Source organism: Bombus vancouverensis, chromosome 12 (assembly GCF_051014615.1).
Source record: "Bombus vancouverensis nearcticus chromosome 12, iyBomVanc1_principal, whole genome shotgun sequence".
Classification (NCBI taxonomy): domain Eukaryota; kingdom Metazoa; phylum Arthropoda; class Insecta; order Hymenoptera; family Apidae; genus Bombus; species Bombus vancouverensis.
This window is the reverse complement of record NC_134922.1, coordinates 10,786,653-10,804,114: the sequence shown is the minus strand read 5'-3', so window position 1 is coordinate 10,804,114 and position 17,462 is coordinate 10,786,653. Positions and strand designations below refer to the sequence as shown.

At 32.2% G+C, this 17,462-nt stretch overlaps 6 protein-coding genes across 18 annotated transcripts in view; 3 read left to right on the top strand and 3 right to left on the bottom strand.

Moving 5' to 3' along the window:
* The window catches only part of LOC117154994 (tubulin monoglutamylase TTLL4), a 237,644-nt gene extending 235,411 nt beyond the window's left edge, over positions 1–2,233 (bottom strand). For 4 of the 9 annotated variants that reach the window (XM_033330516.2, XM_076623108.1, XM_033330509.2 and 1 more), the window contains exons 1-2: positions 2,135–2,233; positions 876–933 (exon numbers count right to left, since the gene is read on the bottom strand). The gene's annotated coding sequence lies outside the window, so the exon portion shown is untranslated. The other 5 variants (XM_076623109.1, XM_033330514.2, XM_033330513.2 and 2 more) reach the window with 2 other exon arrangements.
* A 2,762-nt stretch (positions 2,234–4,995) lies between these two features.
* On the top strand, positions 4,996–5,642 carry LOC143303415 (uncharacterized). The gene is made up of 3 exons (XM_076623068.1): positions 4,996–5,123; positions 5,246–5,430; positions 5,510–5,642. The coding sequence occupies exons 1-3, from the start codon at positions 5,085–5,087 to the stop codon at positions 5,640–5,642; spliced, it is 357 nt and encodes a 118-aa protein (XP_076479183.1). The 5' UTR covers positions 4,996–5,084.
* A 483-nt stretch (positions 5,643–6,125) lies between these two features.
* On the top strand, positions 6,126–7,335 carry LOC143303466 (uncharacterized). The gene is made up of 3 exons (XM_076623506.1): positions 6,126–6,416; positions 6,961–7,128; positions 7,204–7,335. The coding sequence occupies exons 1-3, from the start codon at positions 6,126–6,128 to the stop codon at positions 7,333–7,335; spliced, it is 591 nt and encodes a 196-aa protein (XP_076479621.1).
* Positions 7,336–7,838: 503 nt separating this feature from the next.
* On the top strand, positions 7,839–8,817 carry LOC117155028 (mitochondrial 2-oxoglutarate/malate carrier protein). The gene is made up of 4 exons (XM_076623505.1): positions 7,839–7,918; positions 8,140–8,355; positions 8,442–8,544; positions 8,728–8,817. The coding sequence occupies exons 1-4, from the start codon at positions 7,839–7,841 to the stop codon at positions 8,815–8,817; spliced, it is 489 nt and encodes a 162-aa protein (XP_076479620.1).
* LOC117155027 (mitochondrial 2-oxoglutarate/malate carrier protein) lies at positions 8,176–11,763 on the bottom strand. 5 transcript variants are annotated; one of them, XR_013059737.1, is made up of 6 exons: positions 11,247–11,763; positions 10,988–11,121; positions 10,741–10,911; positions 10,218–10,317; positions 8,795–10,160; positions 8,177–8,721 (listed from the first exon to the last, which is right to left on the bottom strand). XR_013059737.1 is itself a non-coding variant. In XM_076623373.1 (6 exons), the coding sequence occupies exons 1-6, from the start codon at positions 11,405–11,407 to the stop codon at positions 9,049–9,051; spliced, it is 717 nt and encodes a 238-aa protein (XP_076479488.1). In that variant the 5' UTR covers positions 11,408–11,763; the 3' UTR covers positions 8,179–9,048. The 5 variants fall into 5 exon arrangements, 4 of the variants coding, with proteins under 4 accessions (XP_076479490.1, XP_076479487.1, XP_076479489.1 ...); XM_076623373.1 differs by having other exon boundaries at positions 8,179–9,066; positions 10,028–10,160; XM_076623375.1 differs by having other exon boundaries at positions 8,176–10,160; positions 11,214–11,360.
* A 140-nt stretch (positions 11,764–11,903) lies between these two features.
* LOC117155322 (IQ motif-containing protein H) lies at positions 11,904–17,142 on the bottom strand. Its single transcript, XM_033331177.2, has 7 exons — positions 16,942–17,142; positions 15,692–16,108; positions 15,016–15,523; positions 13,557–14,727; positions 13,047–13,302; positions 12,668–12,869; positions 11,904–12,491 (listed from the first exon to the last, which is right to left on the bottom strand). The coding sequence occupies exons 1-7, from the start codon at positions 17,091–17,093 to the stop codon at positions 12,225–12,227; spliced, it is 2,973 nt and encodes a 990-aa protein (XP_033187068.1). The 5' UTR covers positions 17,094–17,142; the 3' UTR covers positions 11,904–12,224.
* Positions 17,143–17,462: the final 320 nt, after the last annotated feature.

Sequence of the window (17,462 nt, the reverse complement as noted above, 5' to 3'; positions counted from 1 at the left end):
ACACTTTGGAGTGAGACGAGAAGGAGGATCATCGAAATATCTTCCTTTTTGTAATATCGTCTTACGGATAAATTTTGTATGTTTACTAATTGAAACGTAATGACGTGCCCGCGTTAGCGGCTAGAGCTTTAATTTACTTGACAGTTAGAATTTTCTATTGTTTATTTCATACTTTTATCGAGAATATTTTTATTTTGTCCATTTTGGCGCGAGAACAGTCGTGCAACTCGACATGTCGATTATATATATGTTTCCTCGCGTCGATTACGTCACAATTTCGCGTATACATCGACTTGAGAAAGATTCATTCTCGCGCTAAAAACGTTGTTATGTGTGTGTTAACTCAGCCTGCTGTATTAATTTTTGTGTTTGACAAGCATTTGGAGATTTTGATTCTCATCGATAATTATTACTTATCAACACAAGAAAATAGCTGAGTAGAGAATCTTGTGATAGAGAAACGTGTACCTGTGATATTTACTCTAGATGTAAGAAAATTCTAGATCTTTAATAAATATATATTTCATTGAAAAGTTTCATACTTATTAATTCTTCCTATTCTCCCTCACCAATTAATTATTCTTCTGCTGTAATTAAACTCTTACGCGCAGCTTTGCATCTTTAGATGTAGTACTCTTTTTCGATCGAACAAAACAATTAATTATTGATTGCTAACTTTAATTAATATATCGTCTGCTGTTAATGCGGAAGCCACTGCATAAATTTTAATATTACTCAATATTATAGAAAATATAATTTTTGGTTAATATACATACATTAATATACTACTGAGATTCAGTCATGCGAATGAATCAAACATTACGATAAATAGGACTAAAACAATGAAGAATTGAGAAACTTCATAGTGTACTCACTCTAACAGCCCTCTCTGATGTCAAAGTAAAACATTACTTTCCCGCCACTCGCCTTCACCTGAAATCACGTAGTTCCTTAAGATTATAAATATAGCAAATTCTTCGTGATAGAACGTTGACAACAATATATTACAATACGCGTATATTGCTAAAAATATTATTTCTATAGTAATATACTCTTAGCTAATATTCTTAAATTTACAGTGCTTATTTCTCTTAAATAGCAATCCCAGTTTAAACGAATTGGAATTGCAAAGGTGATTCTCAACAGTTTGAGAACCTTTAATAATTATCATACACATATTACGATATTTTGGATAAGTTAATATTACTTCAAAATTGCGTAATGCGATACGTGTTCCAATCGTATATTATCTATCATTATCATAATCTATAATTATCTTATATAAATCTTTCGCAATCCACTTTATTATTTATATAAGACATTAACATACGATATTTTTCAAAAAATAAACTGTATATTTGACCATTTCTTGACACAATGCTTTTACATATATAAGCAGAATTAATAATAATAATAATAAGTCCACGACAGAATTAACTTTCTTCAAATACAGATATAGCATAAATATAGCAAATAGTTATCATTGAACAACAAAAGAAAAACAGTCAGTACACTCTGTTTAATCAAATGTAACAATGTCACACTGCTCCGATACGCACGATCGACACATAAATCACAATCGATACGAACAAATGGTTCCAGCTCTAAGTTAACAATTTTCGATGAATATATTCACTAGACATTTAATATTAATCACCAACTAAAATACAGCACTAAAATAATGTTTTTCAATCTACCATAATATCCGTATTGAAACACACTTTACGTGTTACAGTGTGTTACTTAATGATGCTTCGAAATGTACATGTGTGTAAAGGGTTAGGTTAGTGAAGGAAGGAAAGTACGATCCATTTCAAGCGGTACCTTAACCGAAAATATCTATATTCTTAACCACTATCGTTCTCCCACAAGCGTTCGTACGTCATTTATTATTACTGTCTGTTATTAATAAATATTATTCTCTATTAAGATTATTTACCGATCTGCAATTTATTGAAGTATCATTGTCCACACATGTGCGAGCATCGAGTAAATGAGGAAATATTTCCAGGGTATATTCATATTCCGAGGAACTTAGAGGCACGATTCGGAGCACGAGACAGATACAACAATGGATAAAAGGCAGGTAAGCACAGGAAAACGGCAAACACTCTTAAAACACGATTATACTCACTTTTCCGAGAAGGAGACCGCCACTCAGCTGTAGCACGTGTTGTCATTACAAGTGCACGACCACGCTCCGCGGCCATCTTGCGGCAGTTCCTTCAAACTCTTGAGACACAAAATGTTTGAGCATTAGTCAAATAAAATCTGATTATTTGAATTGAAATTTAATTGGTTATTAAATTTGTGAAAAATATAAAGAAAATTAATGAATACGTAAAGAAGCGAAGAAAATGGTGTTTAGTATTTTATTCAGTATATAATGGATGATTATGGTTTCTGTATCGTTTCCACTATTACCGATGCACAAATGACATCAATCGATTTATAACGGGATTTGTATGTATGTATTTCAAGTGAGATATTATGTAAAATAACTTCGTCGAAATATAGATGATTGTAAAGTTTTTGAATGTCTTTTTTATGCAAAATACAAAATACGTAAAATATACTAACAATAATCTAATAAAAAATTAGACTATTATTTCATTATTAATTAATTATTTATTAATTAACAAAAAGTTAAAATGAAAATGTGCATGGTACCCTGAAATAAACAATTAATCCATACATTGTATAAGAATGTTCAGCAAATGTTACTTCGATTTTATTGAAAAATGAATATTCCCGTGAATATTATTATTAACAAAATTATATTAAATTTACGTCTATACCTTGGAAATTGCAAGATTTGTAAAAAAGTATAGGAAATACACTATGATAATCAATAATAATCAAATTACAAATAGCCAAAACGAATCTTAGTGGCAATGAGTAAAATGAGAAATTTCGAGACCCGTTTTAAACGCAAAATAAACGCATACCCATGATATTGTTCTTTTTCTTGTTTTTATGTAAATCGATATATCAAATTATACACAATAATAGTTTGAGTAATCAATGAATATGAATAAACGTCTTAATTTTTTTCACAGAAATACGCGTGATATGTCGTAAACGTAAAGTGCTCACTACTCTGAACTATACTAACCGCTTTACTTCGAGAATCGCAAGCAGAATGCATATCGATAAGTACATATATCGTTCCTGCTTTGGCGCCAATTGAACGTTTCCGTTACATATTTGAAATGCAACAATAAAAATATACTCAGAAACACGACTATTGTTATTTATATAATTATTACATATAATGTAAATACAATTTTGATAATTGATATAATTTTATTTACTCTTCCAATCATAGAGATAGTGAGTTTAAATGATGTTAGGTTTAAATGATCGAACAGAAAAACTAACTTTAAAAGATATATTAGAAGCTAATCATCAAGAACAAATATTAATCCACCTTATATCTAATCTGTAATATTAAGTATAATTAAGAATAATTAATAAATGCGAGAAAGTAATGTTTGTATATAAACACGATATGCATAACCTAGTAAATGAAGTTTAAAAAACATATAAACAAATATGTATATTTATGTACTTGTATATCATAATCTACTTACTTCGATGTCAATAGCAGCAAATGATTATATTAATAACAGGTATTGTTAATTATTTTCTCAATGTTCCCAATAATTTGCTTTATAAACTCGAAAAGTTCGTTGACACAAATCATCAACAAGCGACATAACTACATGTGCATATACATATTCGTATGCATTTTCGAAAACTAGAGTGCGTTACAGTTCTTAGTTCCTGATATACTACATTACCGACGTAACAATCGATATAGCAGTTTTAAATTACAAAGCCAATTTGAAACATAAATTTTGATACATATATGTATACGTTTAAGTTTAAGTAAAATCACTCTAATGTAAAAGGAGTATTATCTTCTAATTCCTAATAGATATAATAAAACACAAATCTATAGGCTATTGGATTACTATTTTTCATTATTTTAAGCAAATAATAATGAAATGCTAAACTTTTGAACATAAAAATCTGTAAAAATGTAATTCTTGTATATCAAATATTTTACTAGCAGGGAAATACAATTATATCTATTGAATTTATTATTGTTCTCATGCTTATTGTATAATTTCAATGTAATCAAATGTTCCACTTTATTAACTTGAAACATTCAAATATTTTCCACTCAGAATTGTATCTATAACGAAAGATATTATGTGACTTTTATTAACTTTATCTATCCACAAATCCTATCGATTGGTTCTAATTTAGTTTCCAAGACAACGATTGCGCCGTTTAAAGTTATCCGCAATATCAGTGAAGAAAGAAACCGCGCAACTTACGTCAATCTCATTCGTTTGTCGTTTTATTTATATTACTATGCAATAATACAAACATTATATTAAAGAAATCACGATTATGGTTCAAAATCAAATAGCTCAAGCTGCTACACCTACTGTGTGTTACCGGAATAAAGTGAAACCAATGAAAAGTGTTAAGGTATGTGATTTTCCTATTATCAGTCTATTTTTTCTTCTTAGTTTTTCGTTCAACTAAACAGCACGATTTAATTCTTCGAGTAACAAGATAATTTACTCACACTGTTAGATATCGAAAAGTACTGTAGAGACAATAACTCCAAAAAGTTCGCCAAATTCAATTAATCAACCTGCTTTATTCGAGAAGAAACAGGAAACAAAAGATGTAAAATTAAATGAAATCGAAAAGGAGGAACAGAAGGAGGAAGAAAAAGTAACATCTACTAAAGAGGTATCTTTTCCATTAGATACTTATTCTAGAGTAATATATATATTATCTTTGTCAAATAAATTATTTCTTTTAATATCATCGATCGAGTATCAAATTATCAAATTATATAAAGAATGGCTTCAAGATTTTATAAAGATAGTTTCCTGTCATGACAGAATATCAAGAGTAGAAGAAGAGAAGAACGTTTAGCTAGAGAAAAGCGAGAAGAGGAAGAAAGGGAAAGATTCGTAAAAGAAGCTGCTGAAAAGAAGGCAGCAGAGAGAGAAGAAATAATAAAACAAGCGAAAAGGTTTATTCTTTACAGGAAACCAATGTGTAGACGAATTAATCAAGGTCTTCTCGTTTCTGAGGTATTTAGAGAGTAAAAAATGTAGCACAAAAATTTCAATTCTAATCCAGTTGCCTTTTTATTTTTATTTTCTCGTCAGAGAAATATATTTGGATATGGAATTGTTAATTATGATTTCGTTAGTGTTATAGAGAATTGGATGCTCAACTAAAATTTCGGGAAACTCTTAAAAACGCAGATAAAGAGGAAGAAATAGCCTACGTGAATTCAATGAAAGAGGATTTAGCAAAATACGAGGAGGAAATGAAACATAAAACAGAAAAGCAGTTGGAGAAAAGAAAGCATTATGCCTTCGAATTAAAGAAACAGTAAAATTTTACGACATTTTACATACGTGGTAGAAAACATTTTCTTTATTTGAATAACTTAATTTCCCGATGTCGTTAGAATCGAAGAAACTAAGAATGCCGAAGCAGCGAGGGAGAGAGAGGTATTCGAAGCTGGTAAACAAGATCAAATAAATATGGAAAAATACTTGCAAGATATTAAAGAATTTGAAGCGCAACAAGTCAGTCTTTAATAATTAATATGTAATATACCTTATATGTTTATGTTTAATAATTAATAGCTAAAAAAGAAGACTTATATTTATATATATTTATAATCTAACACGATATTACTTTGGTAATTATTTTTCGTAATGTATATGCGATATAAATGTGTTCGTAGTTGCAAAACAAGAAACAAAAATTAAAGCAATTTTTTAAAGACGCGATAGAGGAAAAGAAACAATTCGATCTGGAGCTTAAACACGAAGAAGAATTCGAGGATCGTGCAAACGAAATTTATCGGAATGCTAAAACGCGAATACAAAAGCTTCACAAAGCAGTGAAACACAAGGAAGAGGAAGAAAGAGAGCAGAAATCTCAACTAATAGGTAATTGCATTTCAATTTCATTACAATTTACACGTATATTTTATTATTTATACGATTAAACGATTGATTATTTCAACAGCTGAGAAGTACGGCGTGGTTTTGAAGTCGATAAGAAGAAAGGTAGATATGGAGGAACAACTATTGAAAAAAGCTCAGGAGGAGCAAGAGGAACGATATCAAGAAAAACAAAAAGCACGGAAACAGCATGAGGATCAAATGCGACAGGAAGTGCAACGTTTTCGACTGGAGGTGTTGGCTACGAAGTCGAAGCAACTTCAAGAGGAAAGAGATTTGAAAACGTGGGAGACGATTCAAAGATTTAAGAGGGCCGAGTTCGACGAAAAATACAGAGACGAGGAACGAAAGAAAAATTGGGATAAAAAGATGGAATACGGGAACGAAATAAAAAAGTACATCGTAAGTGTTTTTTTTTTTTTTTGTACGTGGAGAAATCCTCATGGACATTCCGCTGTTCTAATAATCGTGTAACAGCAAAGTAGTGTTGGACTCCTACCGACTAAAACCTCCCCAGACGGAACAGTTAGCCAGTGCGCGAGTTGATCGTCGGGCTCCTGTGTGTTTAATAACACCAAGCACCTTTTTAACCGAGCACACTCCCAGAAAGTATACCAACACACACGCAAGGGAGGGGCTGCTGGCTGGCCACTTGCCTGTAGTATATTACTTTTAAGAGAAAGTTTTGGTTTCGAACTCGCGACGTGTCCGTCTTCAGTTCTGAGCCTTAACGAGCGTAGCTAACTGTCCCGCCAATTATTTTACCGATTTAGTAACTTCACTTTCTAGACAAATGATTTCTGTCTACGATCTATTTTTCGCAAGTTCCTTCAGATCACTGTAGAACTCCGTTTACTTGAACCTAGAGTTCACTGGTTTTCTCCGCTATCTATGATTTTTTATCGACAGGTTTCATTAATTTGAACGATGCTTGATACATTTTTAGAATGAAAAAATAGCGGAGAGGATAAAGGAGAAAATAGCGGAGGAAAAAGCTGCAGACGTGACAAAAATTATCGAGAAAGAGAATCAGAAGGTTCTTGACTATGCGGAGGAAGTTATAAATGAATCTAAAGGCGTGAGGCCGCTCTATCCAATTCTTAAGGTTGTGCAGGTATGTAAAATTATTTCTTAATAACTAGTACGAAATGTTTAAATTTCAAATTGACCATGATATTTTTACTGATAGGACTGTAAACGAGAGATGGGTTTAATACAACCCGAAAAGAGAGAAGAAACAATCGTTGAGAAACCTGGAAGAAAACAAAGGGTCCGCAAATGCCAAAAATTTGTCGCCGAAGATAAGATCCGTTATTTGTAATGACAAAAACTAGAAAACAAGTTAATTGTCACTGTTTTACCAATATAACAAGAATTCTAATACTTGATTTTGCGTCTGTTCAAACTGTTTGAAATCGCTGTAGAATTGTTGGTGTGAAAATTTAAACTTTCCCTTTCGAAATTCATATCTAATTATTCGTTTATTTTGTATATAATTAAGAAATATAGTCATGATGAATTTTAATGTTAAGATCAAGTTTGTGGTATATTTATTTAATAAATGCCCATCAAATCAGATACTTTTCTTACGCCCTGTACAGTTCGTCTTTTAACTTTTAACTGTTGGAATCGAATGTCATATTGTTATAGTGACGCTGGCCCACGTTTGCGATAAATTATCGTACATGTTACTCTAACGTTAAATGTTAGGTTAATGCGATATAAATATATTTTCACAACGTTTACAAGTTTTTCGACGATCTTCAAGAATTCTGACAACATATTTTTGAGAAATATAAGACGAAAATCGAAAGGACGTTGAAAATGTCTGATAAAGAGCCGCAAGAAAAGAAGAAGGAGCCTTTACCCCCAGTATTTACTTTCATAAATGCTGGCCTTTCGGGGTATGTTAGTATAATTTCAAATATTCAATTCCTCTTTATCGACATTTTATCTAATTTCTTACGTCACAAACTTAGATCATAAGTATATGATACATGGAAAAAATATGAATAAATTTTCTGACTAATATTTGTTATTTTCTTATCTGATAATCATGTATTAAAAGTTATTTTATATAATAGTCTTATGTAATCTTATTACCGCTATTATGAAAATTTGCTAGAATGGCGGCGACATGTGTAGTTCATCCTATGGATGTAATAAAGAATCGAATTCAGATACAAAAGGAGAAAACTTCTGTCGGTAAGGTCGTCGCCTCCATATACAAAAATGAGGGCATTTTGAAATTTTATTCCGGGCTTAGCGCTGGTCTTGTACGACAAGCGACTTACACCACTGTAAGACTTGGTATATACAATCAATTACATGAATATTGGAAGTGAGTGGAAAATAATTTATTTGCGACCGGGTAACTATGTTTTCTTTCTATTTTTACATGTCTTTGATTATGAGCAATATTTTCAGAGAAAAGTACGTGGGCAAACCAAATTTTGGTGTAATGTCACTGATGGCAGCTACAGCAGGAGCTATTGGAGCCTTTGTTGGTACACCAGCAGAAGTCGCCCTCGTAAGAATGACGGCCGATGGCAGATTACCGAAAGGTTATTATCATCGTTTCATTCTATAGTTGCGTGATATACGATATTATTTTTTTAACAATTTTTCCCCTTTCGTTCTTCCTTATATCATTGATGTAAAACGAGTTTTCCTTTTATCGATCTTGATGTTGTATATATGCAATTTCCTGCAGAGCAACGAAGGAATTACAAAAACGTGTTCAACGCGTTTGCAAGAATTGCAAGAGAAGAAGGAATCACCACTCTTTGGAGAGGCAGTGTAGCAACGATGGGACGAGCGGTGGTTGTCAATGTATCACAACTTGCAACTTACAGTCAAGCAAAATTTTTAATATCCACGAAATGTACTTATCTGCTTCAAATATTATCTATATCAGAAGAATTTATATCGATAGAAGTATCAAACACGTTTTATTCCACAGTGAATATACCGGAGGGTGTTGGTCTGCATTTCTCTGCGTCAATGTTATCTGGATTCCTTACTACCTTCAACTCTATGCCATTTGATATAACTAAAACAAGGTAAAATAATTAGATATTGATCTTTTCATATTCACTATATTAATTTTCTTAATAGCGTTCCTAGCAGAAATTTTAAAAATCTCGAGAACAATCTTAATGCAAGCGTTCCTATTTCGATTATAATAAAATAGTTCCAAAGAAAGTAACAATTTTCAAGTTAAAAGGAATTTCTGTGACTGTAAATTTTCAGACTGCAAAACTTGAAAGGTGTGGAAAAGCCACCTGGTATGATCACAATGTTATTGTCGATAGCGAAAACCGAAGGTGTAAAGGCACTTTGGAAAGGTTTCTGGCCTACATATTGTAGAGTAGGGCCACACACAGTACTAACGTTTATCATTAATGAACAAATTGCAAAAATGTATAGACGATACGCAACATAGATATATAGCAAGTACAGAAAATATTTTAATGTCTGCTTTCTTATATATGTGTATACATATTATATTGCGTACTGTATTGTACCGCATTGTATTGTATACGAGCATTAATTGTATATGAATCTTTTATTGTATACGAATATTCAAGTGGCATGTACGACAAGATTGATATATTTATGAATAAACAATTATATTCATTTAGTTACTTATTTACAATTCTCTAGTAATAAGACAAACTTTTAAAAATAACGCTAGAGTGTATTTTCTTGCATGCACCTCAATATTTTAAGCTAATATAGTGTCACCTTCAAGCTCGCAATATTAGTCTGCATATTGCTAGGGAAGAATTCAATTTGCATGAATATATCGTTTTTTCTCTGCATTGTAAATGATAACGTAATCAAGTATTTATTATAAAAAAAATGACGAATACATAAAATAAAATCGTGTAAGATTTTATTATTGTTGTTGTTGTTTGCAAGAAACTTTTATAAAAATATCACTCAATGGGTTGTAGAAAGAGTATACGATATATTTGTCTTAACTTATCAAGTGTCACCATGGTAATTACAGCATTGGGAGCTGCTCTGCTGTAGTATGGTAGAAATCCACGCCACATTGATGTTACTCCTTCGGTTCTTGCTATAGTAGCGATCGCAGCGATGATCCCGGGTGGTTTCGACGGTAAAGTCCAAGTTTGTATTCTTTGAGAAATAATTGTGGATAAAAATATATTAATTTAGTAATCTTCTGGCAATTACCTAGTTTTAGCTACATCCACAGGCACTGACAACACAGACATCACGAATCCAGATATCATCGCTGAACAGAATGACAATAATATGCCTTCTTCGAATAAACCTATTGTTCATATCATATATGATTAAAGTAGTTGTTAATATAGCTGCAATCTATCCGCTTCATAATCATGTATGAAATGAAAATTACAGGGGAAAAGCACGATGAAATCTTTATAGTGGAATAGTTTTAGAATTGTTGGTTGATAACTATCTTAGCACTGTCGATCTTGAAAATCAAAAAGATACAATTATTACAATATTCTAATATTATAACGGGGAATATTTTGAAAATCCTGAAGAATATAAAAACACAACCAAATTAAAATATAATTTTGGTACCATGGACTTGATTGTCAACATGTTGAATTTTAAAACTACTTCTGTATAAAAGCTATGAAATTTAATTTATGTTCTTCCCTGTAATCTTCATGCTTTTTCACTGCTTGGTCCTTAATGGGTTGATTATTAAAGTTCCTGTATACACCTGTGTCTTTCCACATTATTTTCACTCTACTATAGGTGCCTAACTGCGCTCCATTCACGATCATTGCTCTGGTCATAGTTGGTAGAGCTCCTCTCCATAATCCCTGAACACCCTCTGTTTTCCAAATGTCCGACAGCCCGTGGAAAACGTGTCTGTAATTCCGCCGCTTCTCTGAAAATTTATCCTTTGATTTATATGTCTAAATTAACTAATATAAGAATAAAAGATAGTTAAAATTTATGCTCACCAGGTGGTAATTGCGCATCACCTACCATACGAACATAAATTAAATCGGCCGGCGTTCCAACTAACGCACCACAAATACCAGAGAACATTCCAATGGTTACCATCGTAGGATAATTTAAACGACCAACGTATGATCTGAACACACGTTATTAACTTCTGCTCATACTATTTCAATGTTAAGTCAAATTGACGCTAACATTTAGATAAAGTTCTTGATAGATACATACTATTTAATTAAATTTAGAAGAAAGTATTCTTACGAGATCAAATCATAGAGTGTGTTATATACACCAAGTCTTGTCGTAGTGTATGTTAATTGTCGAAGTATAGCCGGAGTCCAACCGACATAGAATCCACGTACTCCATGTTCTTGGTAAGTTCTGTATATCGTATCTCTCAAAGAACTTCTTAAAATTTGCATTCGTATCTTAGTTGCATCCAAAGGATGTGTACATGTTTGGCCAATACATCTATATAATCACGTAGTTGTCGTAGAAACATTGTCTTTCACATAATATTAGGTAAAGATAAGATAAGAGACAATTTTTAAACACGACAAGCAATTTCTGAGATTTTTCTCTAAACTTCTTCAAATTTAAATAAATTCCTAGGTTAATTCCTGGTTTCAAAAGTTTATGAAATACATGCAAAATAAAATTAATTTTCAATCAGAATGTTTATGTTTGAAATAAAATAAATTTGCGAAATTAATCAGGTTCAGATTTTAGAAATTTTTAAATAGAAAAGAAATATATACTGATATTTTACCCTGACACTCCACCAATAATGAAGTTGACATAAGGAGGTATCGTATGGTCTTGTTTAACTAAGAATAACATTGGATCATAGTCCAACAGAGAACTCATGAAGTTAGAGAAAATAATGCATTAAACTGCATTAAAACTTAACACGTGATATTTAATTCTACATTGATATATTTAATTTTTATATTATAGCTTCTGAATATGGCAACATTTCAAAACTGAAAACCAATACTTTCGCATTTCACTCGAGTTAAGCACGATGCAATTAATGAGAATTTAAATATTACAATGCGATCGATAAGATGACAATTATCTACCATCTACGAATTATTTAGCAGATATAAATGCAAGTTTGATTTTAGAAACATGCAGATATATAATAGAAAATTATAAAATATCGCGTTAGAAAGTTATTGTATTATATATTACCGGTACGAAGGATAATAAAATTGACGGACAACTACATGTGATGATTTAAGAATGTGACAAACACTTGTCAGTAGCCAAATTCCTATAGTCAAGAGAGAGTTTTAAAAAGAAATCAATGAGGGTTGGTAAATTCGTTTCTGACTTCGTCTTCGATTTCTTCAGAATTCGATGCAATTTCGTCAGATTTTTATGCATCATTGTTAACGTAGCGGTCATAGAAGGACTAACAGCAACCATCTTGCCGAAATTTCGAATTTCACCATCGTGTAATATTATACTAGATCCTTGACGTCTTTTTCTATCGTATGCAATCTGCAAATAAAATAAATCGCAATTGGCTGAAGTTACCTCGACAATGATCCAGCTTGTACGATTTTGTAAGAGTTTCATATTTTATAATATGAAATATTACATAAATTTTACTCGAATAAATTATATTAATAGATACGAATAGTGTTTCACTTTCAGGAGATAATGAGCAAACATACGTCACATTCTTCGAACAGATTTTTAAGGGTTGGCCATCGATAAGCTGGAAATTTACTGTGATGCAATTGAGTAATTGCGATCGCGTATCTTTCTGCAGTGTTATTCCATTGAGGTGGCTTTTCCATATATAAGAAAGGTGATTTCCTTTTCTCCACATCTGGGACTATTGAAGTATCGATCGTAAATTCATCATCCCGATCACTGTTTATGCATATGAAAAGATAATTTTTAACAATTTCATTTTTCTTCTTTCGAAAGAATATTTTACAATTAAAAAAATATCACACATATACGTATCATTACTATATTTCATCCTTAAATTTACTTTCTTCGTGCTTAAATTAAAATTAAAAGTACTTCATAATTAAATTCACTTACTTATAGCGTCCTCCGATCGCGAATTCCATCCAATCGATGTAATTTTGGCAGTAAGAGTAATAAGGGAATACGTTCAATAATAATACCATCAAAATCTCCTCTTGCTTACGCAAATAACAATAGCAATCGACGGCCAAGTAACCAAAATATCCCTTATCTTGCATACCTCTAGCGAATTTATTCACCGTCGGTTTTATCTTATCGATATCCAAAGAAGTTTGAGGTAACATGTAAATAGTCGTCGAATGTGTGGCTTCTGTCATTGAGATACGTAATTTACAAATTACAAATAGATTTTTAATAGAACAGCGCATAAAAATGAGAAATTCCGGTATTAAGTTGGAAAATTTGATTAGCATCCCTTCGTTACCTGCTCCTATCGTAAATATAATAATAAAAGATTCCCCGCCAAAATAGCTTTCAGTACAGTTTTATAAACACTTATATAACCAAATGATGAAATAAAAAGTTTTGATATATTTTCCTAAAGTTTGAAGTCAAATATAATACCTAAATTTATCTTATCCGCAGTCCCCAACCACTTCGGTTTCTTTTTAGTCGCTTTCCCAGGAACAAAGAAAGAAACCATAATCGTCTTAGGATTTTTTTCCGGGGGAACAGCCTGCAGCAAACACCCAAATTTCTGCATATGAGCGTAGAACATCGCCCAAGTACTATACATCTTCGACAACCGAATCACATTTGGTATGATTTTCGGTATGTGTTCCCTCATTTTCTGAAGAAATTCAGCCCTCAAACTTGGCTGCTCCATCCAATAATCGCCGTGTTTCTCTCGTTCCCGTCTCAACATCGGCATAAATGGCACGCTAATATGATTAATTAGAAAAATTCCACTCTGTTTACTAGTCGTACCGTAATTCAACTTGATCAACCATATACTAATTTCAGTATGAAGCACCATTAACTCGGACAACGACGAACAGAGTGTTTCATAATCCGTTATATTACTTTTATACGGTGGCTGCGAAAGGCCAAAGCTGTTGATCATTTCAGACATGTTAGAAGCGTTTAGAAATTTTCGTTGCATTTCCATATCGGGACTCAGTAGAGGAACATTGAGAGTACCTGCCAATCTCATGTCGCACTCGTCGACAATATAAGGCAAGAAATAAGCCGATTTGCCAGCGATTTTCTTCTCAATCTCGTTTAGAGATTCTTGAGAACAGTGGAGGATCCTGGAGACGTTTAAAGGGAGATTCTTAAAACAATCTGCTTGTGAGAGAGCGATGAAAGTAATTCGTTTCGCAACGCCTTCGTCGGGTGATATCGACTCGATGAAATCGCTGTACATCGTTAATAGATCTTCGGTAGGCTTCACGGGGAGAATATAGATCACTTCAGCGTTTGGATTGCGTACGAAACAAATTCGTAGGATCGTAATGTTCTGGTAAATGGTGAACATCTTGGGATTGAATACTTGACGTAAGTGTCTAGGATGTCCGATGGATGGTAGATGTAAGACTACATGAGGCTGCCTGGTTATAGAGTCGAATTCGTTGCTTAATTTTAGAGTAAGGTCTCGAGTAGTTTGCAAGGAGACCAGCATTTTCCTGAGGTAACGGCGGTGCATTTCTTTTTTTGCTTTTAACGAGATCCAAAAGAACCACATGAGACTCGCGGCTATGTAAAGACACTCTGAGAGCCATTTCTTTCTGCGTAACTATGTAAAATAGGTTTCTATATGAGTATCTCGTTTATAATTATTTTAGAAATACATTCCTTTCGATAATAATTTCCCTCGTAATAAAAATTTCCCTTCTACGCATTTTGAATATTATCCTATTAGAGACCTGATTGATTAAGTTATAACTTTATTCCTTGTCTCGAGACGTTTATGATAATAAACGGAGAGGGCTACTTTATGAAAAATACAAGAGATTAGCTTATACGATCATGATCCTCAGCGCTTCATATATAAATTTATTATTAGTAAAAAAATAATATTTACCCAATAACCACGCCAAAAAGCTTGTATCACTGTCGCAGCAACGTGTTTCCCGTCTATCGCCATGAACTGATTTTTCCAGCTCTTCAACCAAATAGCATCTTTCTCATGTTTCAACAGAGTTATTAAGTCCGTTCTCGATAGTACGAAACTTGCAAAGTTCGTAATCTTCGCAAAGAAATCAAAAGTGGCGCGTGGATTTAAACGTAATATCGGTACCAAACGTTTCGTTAGAATTTTCTCAATTTGCGGGCGAAGCGCTAAATGCCACAACGATCCGTACAGAACTCCCTGAACGTCTAAAATCTTTAACCAAGTGTCGTTAGTTTTGAACTTTCCATCGACGAATGTTAAACTCTTCAACTTTGATAATTCATCTTCGTAAGAGAACCCCCGCTGAACCTCTCTCTGCTTAAGAAGTTGAAGGAAGTCTGCAGTCTTCAACGATAACCGAATACTTGCCCGTTGTTTACCATTGACAGTGTCGCGAATAATATCGTGACCGCTTTTCCTAAAAAAATGTTAAACTACATTACGAATTATAAAAACGTGTGTAAGGTATCAATCAGAACTGTTAGATCTACTTGTCCTCATTAACGAAATGAATGAATCAAGATTAAAATATTTCTAATCACTGAAATATCAATACTAACATTGTTAGGTTATAAAATTTACCTACACGTCGATTCGTTTCTTTGGTAAGGAGAACATACGCGTTCGAAGATAAACGATTTCTTGAATAAACTTCAAGTCATATTCGTCGAATTCGGTTAGTGCCATTTCTTTTGGTTTAATTAGGATATCTTGAGTATCATCGAGATCCCATGTAGGTTTATTCTCCCAAGTGCAGAGACAGGATAATTCGTTCTCCTTCGTTTCGTTGAATGCATCACGACACATTTTATAAACTTTCCTCATCTCTTTCGGAGATAAATAAGACGGTGGTTGCGCACGACCTTTTATTGCTGTTAATAAATTAGTGTTCAGACGTACGAGATATTCCTCGCATATTCGTTCAATACTTATGAGTTCCTTGAAAGTATTGTCGTAGAACAGTTGTACAAATTCTAAAGAATCGTCCATCCATTTTTCCGTTCTACTTGCAAAAATGAAAGGCAAATATAATATAATTAAGAAATAATAAAAATATAATAGTATTATACTATTATAGTTGTAAATGAAAGTATTATATTTCTATTGAAAAATTAAAACAATATCCGTATTATGAATAAAAGTATTCTAGTGTTTGCGTTTATTTGTTTTTCTTGAATTTATAATTTTATGTCTTTTATATTATTATATGTATACAAGGTGTCTCAGCTAACTCGATCATCTGGGATAACTTCCAAAGTACGCGTTGTATAAACAAATTTTTTATACAAAAGTTGCATGGTTCGGAGAAGTACTTTGCGCCGTGTACTTATATTTTAAATCTAATAGTTAACGAATAATTTCGCTTTATTTGCCGAAAATTTATTTTGTGCAATATCAAGTTAACGATACAATACCATCAAATATTTCCGTGAAACAGCGGTGTTTATATGATTACGTTTATCAATACTATAGATTTTAGCTTATCGCAGTCGTCTATTTCTATTCGTTATCGTACTGTCCTAGGTTAATAAATGATTGTCAAGTAAACACCACGTCATACGGAAACCTTCGAATCTCCAACTTGATACAACACGAAATAAATCTTTAACCTTTTGAACGAAAAATGTTTTCATACAACGCATAGTTTAGAAGTTATTCGAGTTAGTTATATTCGATCAAGTTAGTCGAGACACCCTGTATAAAAGAAGAATAAAATAAATTAAAAGATAATTAAAAGTCACTATTTTACGTTCCGATTTATTTCAGACATCAGATTAAATTCTGTTTAAAATAAAAATTATTCTTAATTTAAAATTTAAAAAGTTACGAACCAACCTGCTAAGTTCAATGATTTCTTTTCTGCGATCGCCAAGAAATTGTTTAATAGGAGTAACTTGCTCTTGTATTCCTTTGACAGCAGATTTTATTGAATCTATAAGTTCTGTATATATTTCTTCGGTTTGTAATAATTTATGATGGCGATTCATTTTGGCAATTTTATCGTGAGAATATAAAGTTGGAATGTGGACAAAATTCCACTCTGAAAATAATCATTAAAGAAAACGTAAATATCGTAATTTATGTATGTACAAAATTTATGAAAATTTACTTGTTATTGAAACTGTATCAATTATGACTTCCTGTTCAATCTAATACGTCTACTTTTTTTAAATAGTCTTCTTTATTTTATAGTAATTCCATTTAATGTTAAAATTATATAATAATGTATCGTATTTTTTTGTGTCAAAATAAATTGTGTGTATTTACAAAATAAACATTAATATAATTGTTGTAAATACGTCAGGACGAGTAAAATATATTCAAATAGTCGATTATCGTTGTAATCATGGTTAAGG

Coding starts and splice junctions, on each gene's coding strand:
- LOC143303415 (XM_076623068.1), top strand. CDS start 5,085: ATGTGTAGACGAATTAATCAAGGTCTTCTCGTTTCTGAG. Junction 5,124..5,245: donor AAGGTCTTCTCGTTTCTGAG/GTATTTAGAGAG, acceptor TGATTTCGTTAG/TGTTATAGAGAATTGGATGC. Junction 5,431..5,509: donor GCCTTCGAATTAAAGAAACA/GTAAAATTTTAC, acceptor CGATGTCGTTAG/AATCGAAGAAACTAAGAATG.
- LOC143303466 (XM_076623506.1), top strand. CDS start 6,126: ATGGAGGAACAACTATTGAAAAAAGCTCAGGAGGAGCAAGAGGAACGA. Junction 6,417..6,960: donor ACGAAATAAAAAAGTACATC/GTAAGTGTTTTT, acceptor ATACATTTTTAG/AATGAAAAAATAGCGGAGAG. Junction 7,129..7,203: donor CAATTCTTAAGGTTGTGCAG/GTATGTAAAATT, acceptor TTTTACTGATAG/GACTGTAAACGAGAGATGGG.
- LOC117155028 (XM_076623505.1), top strand. CDS start 7,839: ATGTCTGATAAAGAGCCGCAAGAAAAGAAGAAGGAGCCTTTACCCCCA. Junction 7,919..8,139: donor ATAAATGCTGGCCTTTCGGG/GTATGTTAGTAT, acceptor AAAATTTGCTAG/AATGGCGGCGACATGTGTAG. Junction 8,545..8,727: donor CACCAGCAGAAGTCGCCCTC/GTAAGAATGACG, acceptor AATTTCCTGCAG/AGCAACGAAGGAATTACAAA.
- LOC117155027 (XM_076623372.1), bottom strand. CDS start 11,407: ATGCAAATTTTAAGAAGTTCTTTGAGAGATACGATATACAGAACTTAC. Junction 11,122..11,246: donor ACACTCTATGATTTGATCTC/GTAAGAATACTT, acceptor ACGTGTGTTCAG/ATCATACGTTGGTCGTTTAA. Junction 10,318..10,740: donor AATAATGTGGAAAGACACAG/GTGTATACAGGA, acceptor TATGAACAATAG/GTTTATTCGAAGAAGGCATA.
- LOC117155322 (XM_033331177.2), bottom strand. CDS start 17,093: ATGAATCGCCATCATAAATTATTACAAACCGAAGAAATATATACAGAA. Junction 15,524..15,691: donor CCAAAGAAACGAATCGACGT/GTAGGTAAATTT, acceptor ACATTTTTTTAG/GAAAAGCGGTCACGATATTA. Junction 14,728..15,015: donor CTTTTTGGCGTGGTTATTGG/GTAAATATTATT, acceptor TATTTTACATAG/TTACGCAGAAAGAAATGGCT.